The sequence below is a fragment of the Anomalospiza imberbis genome, chromosome 15, assembly GCF_031753505.1.
Source record: "Anomalospiza imberbis isolate Cuckoo-Finch-1a 21T00152 chromosome 15, ASM3175350v1, whole genome shotgun sequence".
Taxonomy (NCBI): Eukaryota; Metazoa; Chordata; class Aves; order Passeriformes; family Viduidae; genus Anomalospiza; species Anomalospiza imberbis.
Genome location: NC_089695.1, coordinates 18595504 through 18611864, shown reverse-complemented (window position 1 = coordinate 18611864; position 16361 = coordinate 18595504). Strand labels below are relative to the sequence as shown.

The 16361-nt window shown below is 40.9% G+C and overlaps 1 protein-coding gene across 6 annotated transcripts in view; it reads right to left on the bottom strand.

Moving 5' to 3' along the window:
• TCERG1 (transcription elongation regulator 1) overlaps nucleotides 1–16361 on the bottom strand; it is a 29295-nt gene that overhangs the window by 7277 nt on the left and 5657 nt on the right. For 2 of the 6 annotated variants that reach the window (XM_068206271.1, XM_068206277.1), the window contains 11 exons: nucleotides 15128–15370; nucleotides 11466–11528; nucleotides 10030–10227; nucleotides 8683–8798; nucleotides 7511–7599; nucleotides 7059–7219; nucleotides 6212–6278; nucleotides 5362–5497; nucleotides 4428–4517; nucleotides 3584–3702; nucleotides 1485–1635 (listed from right to left, as the gene is read on the bottom strand). In XM_068206271.1, the coding sequence (XP_068062372.1) occupies nucleotides 1485–1635; nucleotides 3584–3702; nucleotides 4428–4517; nucleotides 5362–5497; nucleotides 6212–6278; nucleotides 7059–7219; nucleotides 7511–7599; nucleotides 8683–8798; nucleotides 10030–10227; nucleotides 11466–11528; nucleotides 15128–15370 (1433 nt within the window). The remainder of the gene's footprint in view (nucleotides 1–1484; nucleotides 1636–3583; nucleotides 3703–4427; nucleotides 4518–5361; nucleotides 5498–6211; nucleotides 6279–7058; nucleotides 7220–7510; nucleotides 7600–8682; nucleotides 8799–10029; nucleotides 10228–11465; nucleotides 11529–15127; nucleotides 15371–16361) is intronic. The other 4 variants (XM_068206273.1, XM_068206274.1, XM_068206275.1 and 1 more) reach the window with 4 other exon arrangements.

Here is a 16361-nt window from a genome sequence, read left to right as displayed (position 1 = left end):
TGTATTTAGAAGTCTTTTTTTTTTTTTTTTTTTTGGCAGTTAACACATTGCAGGTACAAGTCTCATCACTTCACAAGGAAAAAAACTAAAAAAATGTAAAGTACCGGAACTGCGGGAGGCTAAAGTCACCACACAGAGATACCAATGCTTTCCTCACTAGGGAATCCCATAATATTTGCGTGTCAGTGATTGACAGCTGTCAGACTGAACTGATTGACAGGCCGCACAGCACATAACTGTAAAGTCTATCCACTTGTTATAAAACAGAATACATAAAATGGTTACAAAAGGCTTTTGGAGAAAAAAAAAACATTATTTAAAGCAAACAAATACAATCTCTTAACTTTTCAATTTTAGAACAATCATGCAACAACAAAACTAGTATTTATTCTTTAAAGTCTTCAACTGCACTATTAAGCTGCAAAAATGCTTTAAAATTCCATATTCAGAATCAAACTGCAGTATGTAAATCTAGTCTTGAACTACATCAGTTCCCCTCTGAAAGCACAATCATTTCATGGAAAACAGTAGCGATAAGGCAGTGTTTGAGAAAATAAAGTACAGAATCAAATTATATCAGATCACCAGATTTTAAAAATATGCAAAGCTTCTCAAAAAATGAAACTGTCCCCAAATCTGACCTGTCCCCCAGCATTTCTCTCTCCTGCAAGCATTCCAGGTAGGGAAACCTGCAATAACTTCACACTACATAAGAATAGCAGACTTCCACATGTCCAAAATGATTTGCCTTCAGAGGTGACCTTCTCCACTCACACACATACAGGGACGTGGCAGTAAGTGGCCCCAGGTTTTGGTGACCCTGTTTGCAGTCCTGTCTCCAGGAGGGAGAGCTGCTCCCCACGACTGGCAGTGCAGGCACGTGACACTGGGAGTTCATTAATCTCTAAAAACTGACCTTTAAATCTAGTAAGCAGCAGTTTACACATAAGGTCTACTTATTCAAAGTTTAAAAAGTCCCTCCCTAAGTGCCTGCTTTGAGATGGAAAGGGAACTGTCTGAAACTTGAAGAGACTATCCTCAGGGAATTGCAAGTCCTGCCTGCCCCCAGTGAGGGAACAGAGAGGTAATGGCCAGCTCTGGGGTTCCAGCCAAAAACAGGGTAAGACTCCTTTGCCTCTTCATGCATCAGGATAAAAGAACTTAATTAAAAAAAAAATTCAAGCATTACTTCAGTTAAGATAATGTTACTGCTTGGGTAAATTAAAACAAAAAAAACCAGTGTTGTTTAAGCAAACTCAGTTTCACAGGTAAACACAATTCAGTTCTAAATATTCTAAAAGTCAGTTAACTGCAAACTTGAAATTGTTCAGAAAGACCAGGGGGACACTCCTAAAGTGTTTGCCTGTAACAGCTCTAGGAAAGTGCAGGCCTGTGTCTTGGGGAAGGCTCAGGGAAGCCAAGCACTGGCTCTGTCCCATCTCACTCACACCATTCACACTGCTGGAACTCAAGAGTCCCCTTACCTTCTCTCCCCTGGTCTTCGAGTCTTCCTTCTCCTTCTTTCTTGCCGCTGTGATAAACTCATTAAACAAGGCCTCTCGATCTTTCATCTTTTCAATTGCCTTGAACCTCGAGTCTTTAGCATGCTTGGCTGCAAATTCACTAAAAGTAGTTCTGCAACAAAATGGCAAGTGAACTCATTTGGCAGAGCTGTCTGGGCTGTGAGGCAGGTTCAGCAGGGAGGTATTTCCTCTACTGCAATACATGCCAGAGCACAACTGACAAAAACCCAAAAGGCAAATCCTATGGTCTCACTACAGAGCTGCTTGACCAATGAACTCTATAAAAAGAGTCAGCACTCACACAAGAGGTGTTTGTCAGAGACTTACAAGGGTGGGTTGGTTTGCTCAGATACAGCCACCTGCAGAAGGGGCAGGTGTAGAGAGAGACTACAGCACAACCAAGGAGAAGAAATGAAAAAAAATCTCAGTTGTCTACAAAACTCTTCTTTTCTGTTCTGTGGGTTAGCAGTTCAGCCACCAGTCTGTCCAGGTATTTCACAGCTGTGAAACCGAAAATCTCAGGTGCATTCACTTGCAGCCAAATCATGCTAAGAGTTCACCAAGAAAGCCAGCCTTTGACAGGAGTCCCTACAGAACACTGGCTGTACCAGCTCTTCCCCCTGCAGTGCACGCTGCAGAGCCTGAGCTAAAACACACAGGGCTGAAACCCCTTCAAACACTATGGGCAGAGGCAGCAACACTGGGCTTTCAACCCCTCATCCCACAGCGTTTCCCTGACCGTTCTCTCACCTCCAGGGCCAGATTCCAACCTGTGCAGTAGGTACATTACTGCCACTTACCTCGGAAAAAAATCACTACTGTGCTTTTTCCAAGCTCTGATGCAAATCTGGCCCCAAGAATACGTGAGACACTTATAATCATACGAATGTTTTCATCACAGCATGGAAATAATTAGACTTGGAAAATCCAGCCTACTGTTGCTGTAGGGTAAATTGAAACAAGAAGAGAATTTGGTAGCTTATTCAAAAGGATTAGAAAGTGAATGTACAGCTAGATTGAAGAACAAGAGCTGCTCAAGTGAAGTGGAACACAAACTCTTGTGCATGTTGGACTGAGATAGATGATAAAAAACCAGTCTGGCACTCACAGAAGTACAGCAATATCTTTAGACAAACACTGAAACCAGAAGACAAAGGATAAGATTAAACAAGACAGTATTTCAGCTGGAATTCTCTTTCCCACCCCAGCCCATAATCAGGTAAAGAATCAGTCCCAACAAGACATACTGAAGATATGCTGAAAGCTGAGAATATAAAAGCTAACGTAACTGCTTCTTAAGGCATATCCATGCCTCCAGCCTTCCAGCCTACTACTGAGTTATTAGTCAGCTCTTAAGCAATTTAAAAGTTACCAGAGCACTGTCACCAAATTTCCAAAATGAGACACTGGAAAAAACTGAGCTGAAGTGAAACAAATGAGCTGTTATTTCACTGGGAAAGAATTAATGCCATATGAGCCAAGAGAAGCTGAAAGAGGACGGTTTGGAGCTTATCTGGCGACATAAGCATGAATCTCACGACCTCTATGTGGGGAAGCTGTGAAACAAATAATACCAGCAGTGAAATCTTCGACATACATTCACTGTCAACCCCTCGCTCTTACTGCTGCCAGGTCTGAATGTGAGGGGGGTGTAATCAGTGCTGTATTGAAGCAACCAGAACATTTTATCATATCATCATTGACATCGTTTGTAACAAGAAAAACATCCCTTCAGCCCCCTCCAAACCCAAGAAACCTCCCTAGTACTTCTCAAAGACTTATTAAGAAGAAATAGGGTTATTAAAGAAACTTGTGCTGGATCCGAGGCCTTTCTCACAATCCAGGCAGCACGCTGGGGATTTCTTCAACTTGAAATACGTAAATCACAAGTTCTATTTTTTTATGGATTAGGTGAATACAAGCAAACAAAGGAAGATTTCAACAATATCTCATGATTTTTCTCCTCTTTGCCCATTTTGAAAAGGTTAACCAACCCAATACCACCCAACACACTGCATCCTAGTAGAGCTTATGCACATGAACCACAAAGAAACTCCTACCTTGGATTAATCTTTGCTTCTTCCATCATTTTCTTGAAATCCTCCTTGGCCTGCATTATTTTATTTTTCTTCTCCTTGCGCTCTTCCTCTGCTCGGGTTTTCACATACTGATCAAACACCTACAGAAACACCAGTCACCCACAGCAAACACACAAGTGACACACAGAAGCTCTAGGGATAAGGGAGGAAAAATCTCACTTCTTTCCTTCTCTCTTGTTTCCTTTCCTCTCACCACAGAATCAACACAGAGGAGGCAGAAATCTTAGAGACACTTGGCATTTCAATATGGAATTGATCCAAGCTGCTGCACATGCAGGGTGCTGTACCTAACACACCATCTGAGACCTGGGAAGAAGTTCCTTACACATTCCAGTTAACATTTTCCTGGGTCCCATGTTTCAGACACTTCCCATGCTCCTGAAGCTTTCCATTTCCCTACATTCACTTGAGGAAAAGCTGCTGAGGTGAGAACTTGCTGAACAATAAAAATGCACTTTAGATTCCCCCCCCAAACACTTTTTTAAAAGAAAATAGCTAGGTTACTTATTATGCCAATATTTTGACAAGATACTGATGACTCTCACTATTTCATTCAGGTTTCAGCAGTGCTCTGTAGACATACAACTTCCACTGTGTCAAAATATGAGACCTTCCAACCACAGGAAACAAAGCAACTATCAGCACTTTCCCTTGCTGGTTTCTTCCATTTCCAGGCAAACCCTAATAATGACAAAAATCCCTTGCAGCACTAATTAGTCTGAAAGGTTTGCAGAAACAAAGACTGAGGATTCAGATAAACCTGAAGTAGCTGTGTCTGGATGGGAAGTGAATTTAACTTTTTTACCTGTTTCCTTTCTTTTGGGTTGAGCAGCAAGTAACGAGGATCAAAAACGATCTTGTGCAGCTCTTTCTCCCATGTTGAAAAAGCAGAAACCTTTAAATGAAGACAAATATACAAATTGTACAGGAGTTGTACAGTTTTCCTTGAAAACACTTTAAGATGTGATGAAAAGGGGGAACCAAACTCATCCTGGAGTTCTCATCACTAATGGATGACAGAGGCTGTCATAGAAAGTTCTAACATCAATTTCCTCTGAAAACTTCTGAAGGATAATACACACTGACTACTGCTGTGTGATATTAAAAATAAAATGCACATTGAAAGAAAGCCTTGAGAATCTGTGTTCCATAGGCAGCTGGAACCACTTCCATTTTTCAGTTACTATCCAAATTTATATACAGCTAGTTTAATTTATCGAAACTGATTGGCATCAAGTACATTTCTTTAGTTAACTAAAAGCAAAAAGTCTCCCATTTAAGGTTAAGACTGTACAAACCAGAGTGGAAGTTGCTGCTTTTCTTAGTAGGAACATTTCCAAATCATTAAGGGTGTGTCCTATTCACCTTCAATGGCAATTTCCACTTATGTAATTACTTAATTTCGAGAAAAAACTGGGGGAGGGGTGGGGGGAAATTATCTGCCTTGACCCTGTTATTTCAGTTACAAAAAAATCAAATATTTGCTGTAATTTTAAGTTTCTTCAAAATCTGGAGTCTTGTACCAAGACCTTTCATTGATCAGAGGAAGGATGAGATTGTTTCCGTACACAAAGTGTTGCAGGTTTGGAATTTGCCAAGAACTCACAGCTCTGCACGATCCTCCCTCTCTCCCTCCTCATACACACACAGTTGTGATCTGATCTTCCCTCTCTCCTCACACACACAGTTCTGATCCCATCCTCCCTCTCTCCCTCCTCACACACACACAGGTTTCTGACCCCTCTTTCCAGCAGCATGTCCTTGAACTGCTTCATCCGAGCCTCCAGTGGGACGATGGCTCTCTCTCGAGCAGCTTTAATCTCAGCCTCCATAGCAGCCTCCTTCTCAGAATCAATGTCTTTGATATCATCTTTCCTGAAGAAAAAAACAAAAACCAAACAAAGTGTAAGTTGAGAAATAAAGTACCAGCAGGTTGGGAACACCTCATAATCATGACACCAAGAATGCTGAGACACAGGTGAGACCTCACCCATTAAACAGCTTCTGGAGAAGTGTGCTGATTTAGGTTTACTAAGAGTAAATGCACTTCATCCCAAACAAACCCCCAGCCCTTACTGCTAACAGCTCCATGATCACTCCTAAGATGATAGTAAAAACACTTTTAAAACATGTATATCTCATCTATCACTTCCAAAAGGCAAACCAGACCAAAAGACATAAGCTAAACTTTCATAACAGAATGAAAATAGAGGAACCACTATGAAAATCTAGGTGGCAGGATATTATGACAACAAAGTCTTGTGCCCAGAAATTAACGAAGAACAGAAACAAGCTATTTAAGACACACTACACTCAAAATAGTCTTTGGATTCACCAACTTACACCATTTATTTCCATTTCAATTTACTTCCAAAACAAATGCTATTTACTCTCTACACAGATTTCAGCTATCAGATATTTGAAAATATCAAATACCTGATCTGCTGAGCAGCAGAAAGCTGATGACTCTTTTTACCAACCCTCTCCATTCCAATTCTACTCTGCTGGACACAACACACAGGGCTCAAGTACCAAACTTCAGTTATTTTACCACACAGATCACTTGGTATTGAAAAAGCAAAGACTTACTTGCGCTTTTTTATTTTAATAGGCTCATCTTCGTTTGTTTCCTCTGCAGCTTCATGCTCTTCTCTAACTGTAACAGATTTCAGTAAGACTTTAGGTTTTATATTGATGAAAATGTTTATACTTACAAGTGAAACCTCATGCACAAACCAAGGACAACATGTGCAGCAATTGTGTTCTGACAAAGGGAGAAGACACGTGGTTCTCAGTCACTTTCAGAGTGATGCTATGGGAATTCGGGGACAGGACCAGTGGACTTCAGCCAACTTGAAATTTAAAATTACCAAAACCAAGCTCTTTTACGAGAAAACAACTCAGGCTGAACTGTCGAATAAAGCACATTTGGATCTACCTGATTACCTGCACTTTGCTCTCCTCCAACTACAAAGCCAACATGTCATGCCAGGACCATTTCCTAGAACTCAGGCCAGAGAGAAATCTCATCTCAGCAGCCTTCTGAACATTCTCTCTCTCGGCAGATATTTCCAAACACTATTCCAACTGATGATCTCAAAATTAACTCCTCTTTTGTGAGAGCCCATTTGTACATTATGATTGATCTTTTCTGGTCTCTTTCTTATAAAACAAACACAATCCCTTTTTTTTATTCATAAAAACTGTGGGGTTTCTCAACCTGTTGGCATTTAGCAAAATAATCAAACTTGTTAGTATCTACTTTCTTCAATGGGCTATCTTTTCCCCAAAAGACTCCACAATCTGTATTTCACATTTATACATCTTTTCAGTAGATCCTTACATTTCTGCCACTTATTTAAATGTTACAAGCTTTGGAAAGCAAAGTGTTAAGTTGTATTTACGCTTCCTAAGAAGGCAATAAGACTGCTCTTACTAAGTTTTTTTCCTTCTTCCATTCCCTTTTTGTGAGGAGGTTCTTGAATAATTTTGTCTACATCAGCTCTGCCAATGAGGTCGTCGGGTCGGTCCCACATGGACAGCCGGGTGGTGGGGTTGTAGAAGAACACACGCTCGTCACCAGTCCACACCACACACCTGGAGAAAGGAAGGAAGACTTGGGTTACCTGCCCCCACTGAGCACCTGTTACGTGTTCACAGCCTGCAGACCCAGGTGCCACGGACTGCACAACTGCCAGACATTCCTACTGCCCAACCGTGACCCCGAATTGCCGCTTTTCTCTGCTGCCAGATTTGAAAATACAGTGATGGAAATCTGAAACTGAAATTTTAAAAACGCAGCACGCTAAGAACATGCTCTCCACACACTGTCACTTATTCTAACTCCCCAGCAACAGCCGTGTCAGTCCCACAGCAGCAGTCACCTACCACGGGGTGCCTGGAATGGGGGTGGTGGCCACTGGCTTGGCCTTCTGTGCTGCCTTCTCTTCCTCTGTCATTTCTTCCTCTTTTGGCTCCTCAAGGAAAAAACAAGTTTGAGGATTAGGCAATGACAGCTGGCTAATTATTTATTACACAGTAACCAACTTGTTTTACTGAAACCATGCTGACAAGCAGCTCACAATGACACTTCATCCATGCCTAGAACAGAAGCATTGGAATTGCAACAGCAGCTGCTATTCCAAAAATCTAAATTCCAAAACCTCTAAGCATTTAATTAACTTTTGACTTTGACGAAACCTTACTTAAATACCTTCCTAGATCTGTATGAATCCTGGAAGTCCAGGAGGGCCTGGATACAGGTGTATTTTATGACAAAGGAATTTTAATTTATTCTTAAAATTAGTTTGTTTGATAATGAGACACACAGTAGGAAACAGTGAAAACCTGAAAAAACCTCTGTAGCAGAAAGCAGCAAACTGGTAACTACCTCAGAAATAAAGAGGGTGGAGTGGCAGCAAAACCCAGTATCTGAATTCTGTGGTTTTGCCTATTAAACCACATTGAAGTTGACAGAAATCAGGATAAAGATTTAATTTTTATTTAAACACCCCTTAGCATCCTCAAAAACTATGCTGTTTAGCACAGCAATATGCCTCCAAAAGGAAAAGTTACTTTTGTTTACTGAAAACACTACAGCCCTTTCTGACACATGCTCCTCACCGCCTAAACTTAGCAGTTACAGCACAGGGGAAATGTGTGAGCTTTGGGTGAAACTGTTCAAAATAATGAAGCAAAGAAATAGAGGAAAAACCTATTAAATACTTCAGACATTCGGGACAAGTTCCATTTTCTGAGTACCATAAAATCAGTGAGAGAACATCACATCTGTGTAATAAGCTAACCTCTGTCCCATGCTCTTACTAACTTCTTAACTGACATATTATGTATGGTTCTTTTGAATGTTCTTTTTGCTTATGTGAAAAAATTAACAAAAGAAAGAAAGATCTGAATCCAAAAATGGAGGCTTTCAAATCCCCTCAGGAATTTAAGAACTTGAATTAGTAACCATGGCTCCTGACAACCTGCCTGGGCTAAGATGCAGCCACAGCTGAGGGATGTGAGACTTCAGATTGGCTTTTGGGTTCAAGGTCTTTTACCTCCTTTATCAGTTCTTTTATAGATTCTTCTTTAGACTCTTCTTCTTCTGTCTCCATTGGTAAAGGCTCCTCTGAGGGCTCTTTAATTGGCTCTTTGACCTTCTCCTCCATTTTTTCTAAATAAAGATAACAGTCTTCTTGAGTATTATTAAGAAACCACTACAGAACCATAACCAATTTCTTTTTATCAGTATAATTTTCTAAATACAACACCGACCCAAAGCTTCTTTTCAATATATTCTCACCACTTTCTGTCTCTCCTGGGCTTTAAAGTGTCTGCTTATGAAGTCATAGTTATCTCCTGTGTCAAGATACTACTCGGTACTGGAAAATGAAATATTGTGATGCAGCTATTATACTAAAAGGCTGACTAAAGGGTACTAACAGAAATGATAAACCAATAATAATTCTCAACCAACAGTGCAACACTGAAGACCACTTTCACATTTTAAATGCTGTAGACAAAACCAAATAAAAATCAATGCAGAACCACCTGGGGATTTCTCTGCACACAATTTTTATAATTTACAAAAAGTATAAAACATATAACCTTCTCTCAGCAAAATTAGTATTTGCTGTCACAGACACTTCCATCTCAGTAAAAAGACCTATTATTTAGCCTGATTTATTAGGAAGATGGGTATTAATTGAACCAACAGTGTAAGTGTCCTGCATTTGTCTAAACAAAGACTTCTTGTAACTAAAAATTCAGGAGACAGTAAAAGGCACAACTGTTTGGATTTGCTTTCTTAAAACACTTTATGAACTGAGTAAGAGCCACAGGACTTTTGCCCCTTCTTTCTTATTTATGATACAAGAGCAATTGTATCTACCCATAGATCTAATGTGCATTTACATGAACACAATGTAGAGATGTGGACAGGGGGAGATGACATTATTTTACTTCATACTCCAAATCTATTTATACATTTGGTTTTTCCAAGATCTGAAATTCAGTACAATGATCTTCATTTTTCCTGGTGTACAGCCCTTAGTATGACTGACTTTTCCCCTCAATTCCCCTCACTTTCTGTCTGCAAACCGGAACCTTCTCCAACATGAGTGCAGGGGAGGTACTCACTTTCTACTGGCATAGAAACACGCATTTGCCCTAGGCACAGGATTTGGAAGCAACTCTAGAACCAAACACTCTTACAGTACAGTGGGAAACACGCTGCAACTTTCAGACTGAAGACCAACTCACGTGGATCCTCGTAATCAGAACTTCAAGGTATTCTTAAGGGAGATCAGGGATTAGAAATACACCCGCTCGCACTTTCAGTCACAACCACTGATGGTCTGAGCTGTGCTCCCAGCATAAAGCTGGAGTAAAAAAACCCGAAGTACCTTTCTCCTTCAGTTCTTGGGGTTTTTCCCACGTGGACTCCAGAGTCCTGTTGTTGTAGTAGTAGGTCTTTCCATCTGCTGTTTTGTACTCTGTCCACTCGGAGACGGCGGCTCCGGCCAGCGTGGCCGGGGAGGCGGCGATGGCCACCTGCGGGTGGATCATGGGCACGATGGGGGGGGCCATGCCCGGCAGGACTCCTGGGCAAAGGGAAAGAAGGAACAAGGCAAGAAGACAGTAAGTGACAATGCAGGGCCTAAGGACCAACACCTTGCACGTTACTGACTTAACTCACAAATATTCAACCCACAGAAAGAAACAGGAGGATTGTTTTCAAAGTTAAATTGGAAAGCAAGGCATTGTTACTAAATTTTCTTCCTGTGTTCTGCAATCAGTAATGTCCATTCCCAGGCAAATTGGACTTTAATTAATTTATTTAATTCTGCAAAGCACAAAGCTTGTTAGCTTTTAGACATGTATTCTACTATTTTAAAATTAGGTTCTCTAATTACTAGAAAAGTCTTTATCAGATGCCTGCAGCAAATAATTGGGGTTAAGTCTACTCCACAGTTTAATTATGCTGCCATTGTACGAGATATTCCTATTGCTCTTAAAAAAGGCAAGAGTGGATTGAATTTGAGCCATAGAACAGAACTGTGATAAATCTTAAATACTGGCATGAATTCATAGCCTTGGATAAAACCTGATGAGAATGAAACAGTATCAGATTGTTGGGTTTGTTTAGTACTGTGAACTGATTGAAAAAAAAACCATTTTATTGAAATCTTAAAGCAAAATGGCAAGTAAATATCCAAAGATAAGAAAGCCAGAATGCTGCGGTATCATACTATCTCTCCACTCATCCCAACAAACTGAGTATAATGAACAGACTGGGGAATGACAAGTTCTAGAACAACCAATTGGATAGGACTGGAACTTCAAGATCATAAATTTGAGCCTTTAACATTGAAAAAGTCTCATTGTAAATAACGGAAATCACACACTACACACTGCCATAACACATTCTCAGCGAGTGACTATTTGTGAATCCACATTTGAAATATGAAAGTTCACACTCAGACACACAGACACGCACACAACATGCAAGCACAGCCAGCCACTGCACATGTGGAGCAGGAAAACAAAAATCCACACAAGAAACTAGGAACTAAGTATGGGCATGAGAGTCACAGTCATTACAGAACTCAATGGTTACAGAAAACTGTACGGGAGCTTGGGTACAGAATAAGCTGACACTAACAGTTATTTGGGGAAGCCATCTCCTGACCAAATATGGTATTTCATTTATATTGGTTTTAAAAATAAAGTATATGTAATCATTGAAGTGGGGAAGCAAATAAAGAAATAAAAGAAACAACCACATTCACTACCATGCCAACTTACAGACAAAACGAACTAGGATGGGTTTGGAAATTACCGGTCTTGGTGGTAGCGACTGTCTTTACATACGGGCAGCTGACTATTTGCATCATTGCTACACCTGCAAAACGGATAGGAAGCATGTTGGAAAGCTGCCATGGGACGTCAGCTACCACGGGGTGCTACGGACTTCCTGCCACAATTTGGAATGCCATTTGCAAATGGCAGAGAAGCCTCCCAGCAAGAAAATGTGAATTGCTTTTGCTCCAACATTTTATGCCAGATCAAATATAAAAGTAATTTTAAGCTGCAGCAACAGTCTCTGTCTATGTTAAACCAGCTGCTTAGCAAGTTATTGGGATGCCATTAAAAAGAAAAAACATATTTCAGTGAAGACTCAGGGGTTTAAGTTCATCCAAGGGGGAATGCAGCTCCCCTTGTAGGGCAGCACCACAAGAAAATATCCCACTATGGGGCTGCTTCCACAGGCAGCCTCTGCTGGGACAGACCTGTGGGGAGTGGCAGCACAACAAAACGGGCTTTGAGGTTCCCCGTCGACTGCTGCAGTTAGAGAACAGAGTAAGGGTAGGAGGACAGGTCTGAACTAGTCAGAGCAGCAAAGCAGGGCAGGGTGGACAGCCAAGGGCAACCCAGAGGGAAAGCTGAGGTAGGAGGGTCACTACAGCAAGGCTGGAGGTGAAAGAGAGGAGGTAAAAGAAATCAAAGCAATGAAGCTGCAGACAGAGGTACACAGGGCTGCACTAGGTCAGGGGCATTTTCTTTATTTTTCATTATCAAGAATGGCGAGAGCTGAAAATGCTTTAAAAGCCAAAACACGCCTTGAAAGAGGTGGCACCATGCACTGGGGTCTGCTCTCCAGCTCAGTAGGAAATGATACAAAAAGGCACAAAAAGGCGAGCAGCTCATCCTCTTTGATCAGATCAAAATCAGCAGGAAATCAGACAAAGCTGAGGGGAATGCATTTCCAAAACCTCCATTTTGGGTGTAGAAGGCAACTGTAGAAGTGCTCTCTGGCTGGTCCAGTCTGGATGCTCAGAAACTGAAACACTTCCCTTCAAAAGTTCAAATTCATCATGTGAGGTGGGAAATGCTCCAGTGGAAAGTGAAATTAAACCCCTGTTTAAACCAAAGTAGTTTCTGGATTTAGTCATTAGAGATCTAGTATGCAAAGCATACATAAATACTGCCAATTTATTTGAAAATAGATTTGTGAGAAGATAGAATTGTAATGTTTTCTAAAAATAATTTCACTGAGAGAGCTGCAACTAGTTTTATTTTTAAAAGTATTGAATTGAGACATGAAAACATTGACTCAAACAGCACTGATTGAAGTGTTTGTCTAAACTGGAAGGGTGGTCATGTTATATACTTGACAATGGACCTGAAAATTCGTTTTGTTAAGGAAGTTACAGCATGTCTCCAACGTGAGTCAGTACACATAACACTATCTGGGGATCGCTGGAGTTAGAGATGCTGCAGCACAGATTAGACTGAGCAAACACTCAAGCTGTTTCTGCTGCCAAGGTCATTCCCAAACACAAAACTGACTAAAAACATAGGAATTGAGAGAAAGCAGACTTACTTTTTAAGATCTGAGATTATGAGATATCACTAACAAACTCTTCCATTACTCTTTCTCACTACAGTTTAACACAGAGATTAACTGTGAAATCACCTGACATTGGTATTGTTCAGCTCTGTCACTGTGACTTCAAATCCTCTGACTGATATCATACCTGGTGCTGAAAGCCCCAAACATCTACAGCCTAACCTTCATACGACCTTCTGACTTCACCTGATACTGTCTTGAAGTAATTTGACTTCTCTTCTATTTCTTGTTATTGTAAAATATTTTACAGTTTTCCTTTTCTTTTACAGTGCTTAGAAACCATCCCAACCAACTCAAGTCAGAATTAGCTGAAAGAAGCTGACAGATTTCATTCTGTAACTAAGCAAACTGACAAATCAGACCCACTAGTGTGGGTCTGATGTCCTTCCTACATGCTATGGGTTCCACCTGCAGCCCAGCTCACAGGAAAAACTGGTCAGAGCAAACACGTCTTATGAGGGAAGTTCTGAAAAAAATCATTTTCAAAAATGAGTTTCAGGAGATTGATGTTCCTACTCTGTCTTTGCTCCTGTACTGCACTATTCCCAAAACATTTTGATTGAGAGCTCACAATAAAGCCCAACCTGGGCATACACCCAGAATCTTCATTTCCACTCCTCTCCATTGTCCTGACCATCCCATTTTACCCCACAGGTCACACCTGTGTAGATCATATCCCTCACAGTGTGTAGGGACCCTTCATTCCATGCTGGTCCCTTGCTGGCAAGGTTAGAAATGGCAGTTGAGAGCACTCAGCCGATCATCTTTAAGGCTTAAATATTTTTACTATTCTTCCATATCTCACTAATAAACAGACTTCTTTCTCCTACCCTTTATTCATTTGTTGTTCAGCCTGGAATATCACATTCAGAACAGTATTTGTTTCCTGGTTTAAACCAAAGAGAACTACACTGCGATTTCCTTTTCAGGCCAATACAGATTAAAGTAGCTTTGCCCAGTTATTTTAGAAGACTATTCTAAAAGCAGAGGCAGCTAAAAGCTGGTGCTGTCATCTAGTCAGCACATTAACTGCTTTCAGGCTTTTTTCTCTCATCAAAGGAGTGTTCTGAAGGGTTACTTTTCATCCATCCAATTCCGTGGGGAGGTGAAGGGCTCCCTCCACACCCACTGGGTGGCTGCCTCAGGAGGACAGCAGCCAAGTCACCTCACTCAGCTTGTACAAAGAGTCAGAAACACGAAGATGCTGCTCAGGGCTGCTTCTTTCGTCTTTTTAAATCTGAAACTAACTTGGATCCAATACAACTGCAGTCTCCTACCTCCCTCTGCAACACAAAATCATCAGTTCCTGGTGTATGCTTAGTGCCACTGTGCACTGAAACACATCAATTTTGTATCAGAACAGGAACTCAACGGTATGCATACAAATGAAACGTGCTGTGTAAGTGCTAAGTGTCATTAGCGATCTCTTGGGAGGCCCTCTGCAACTACTACAGACAGCGAGTCCAACATTTTGCCAGCCTAAAATTCCTTCCTTAGGTAAATATTTCATAAAAATTTAATAAACTATGATATATCCAGAAGAAGTGTGCTGCCATCTGAGATTCCTTCTCTATATTCTTTAAACCTAAAGCCTGTGAATAACATCCTGGCACCCTAAATGCCTCATTATGGTCCTCAGGTCACACTTCAACCCTCAGCATCCTACCCAATGGCTGCAGCCTAAGAAAACTGGGAACACCTGATATCACCGGGGTCATGATTTCCATGGTAATTCTTCCTACTCATCCATGTCCTAGTGAATATTTATGCACAAGACTTCAACTCTAAATCAAGTAAGCAGAAAAAAGTTAAAGCAATATTGCAATTAGTAAAATATAGTGCTCAATATTCTCATTTAAACATTACATGTTTAAATGCAGCTGTTTTCTGCCAAGTATAGCAAAGAACTAGAAGTTCAAAAAAATATATGTTCTTTTTTAATTAAAAAGTCTGTCTGCTAACCCTGAATTCTTTCAGAGATACTCTGAGGAGAGGATCCAGGCAAGTTCTGTACACAGTGGACACATGAGTGCAAACAACTGACAACATGGACATGTAGCAGACAAGACAATTACAGTTTGCCAATTTACCTGGAAGTGGAATAGGCATGCCAGGAAGGGGGACACGAAATGGAGGTACCATTACTGGTGGAAAAGCAGGAATTGCTGCAGTTGGTTGAGGTACTGCATGAGGAACTGCAGGAGGCAATGTCTGTGGGACTGGCTGGGGTACAGTCTGCACAGGTGTAGCAGAAGGAGCAGAGGTTGAAACACTGACTGATGGTGTGGCAACTGAAACACCCGAACTCGGGGTCTGGTCTTGTGTGGTAGGTGCTGATAAAAAAACACAAAGAACACCTTGTATCTTAGACACTGCAATATATTGCTGCAAACATACTGGCGCTCTGTTTCCCAGTACATAGCAGGTATGCTCAGATATAACCAGCAGGAAGACACTCCTGGACAAAAAAAATACTTTGCCTTCTCTGGAACATTAAATATTCACAAAGAAAGTCAATTTCCAATTTCAATTTGCCCCATTCCTTACACTTAACATATCTCTACAGCAGAGGCACGGCTGTATTAAAGGACAAACACAGGCTGAAATGAGATTCTATTCTGTTCACAGAAACAGAAGGAGGAACATTACAGCAAGTTTCCAATGGCAACAGGCTGTCCTTGTGTTACACGAACACAGGTTCTGCTTTTAACAGCAGCAGCACGTGCACGACAGCAGTCTGCCTTAAACTATGCTGGGCTGCGCCCCCAGAACAGGAAAATATCAATAAAAATGTGTAAATAAGCAAGGAAAAGGAAAATACTTTTCTTCAAGAGCTACAAGAACTTTCTCAGTCTTCAGTGCCTCCCAGCAGGAAAACACACAACTGGCATTCAGTTCTATAATCCTTGCAGCATGACTGGTTTCAATTTCAAATTGTTTTAATTGGGAGCAAACAGTCTCACAGCACAGGCCAACAGGAACTTGAGACGAGTCTGCTTACACTTGTAAACTCACTCTGTAAGATTTGGTGCAGAGGAGAAGGGAAAAAGAAAAAAAAAATAAAGAAACCACACCAATTTATAGCCATATTCCGATGGGCACACCATGCATTTCCTATTAGTACCAGAAACATTCCAAACAACATACCAGTATTAGCATATTTAAATAAAGATTTTTGATCTTTCGATAAGTGTTTCAGAAAGGGCTAAAGTTCTTAAGTGCCTAACATTTAGGGAAACAGAGCAGACAGTCAGTATGTGATTTGTAAGACCTACGTCAAATCAGTACAAGGCAAGAATGAAGCTCAGCCAGAAGTCCCAGGGC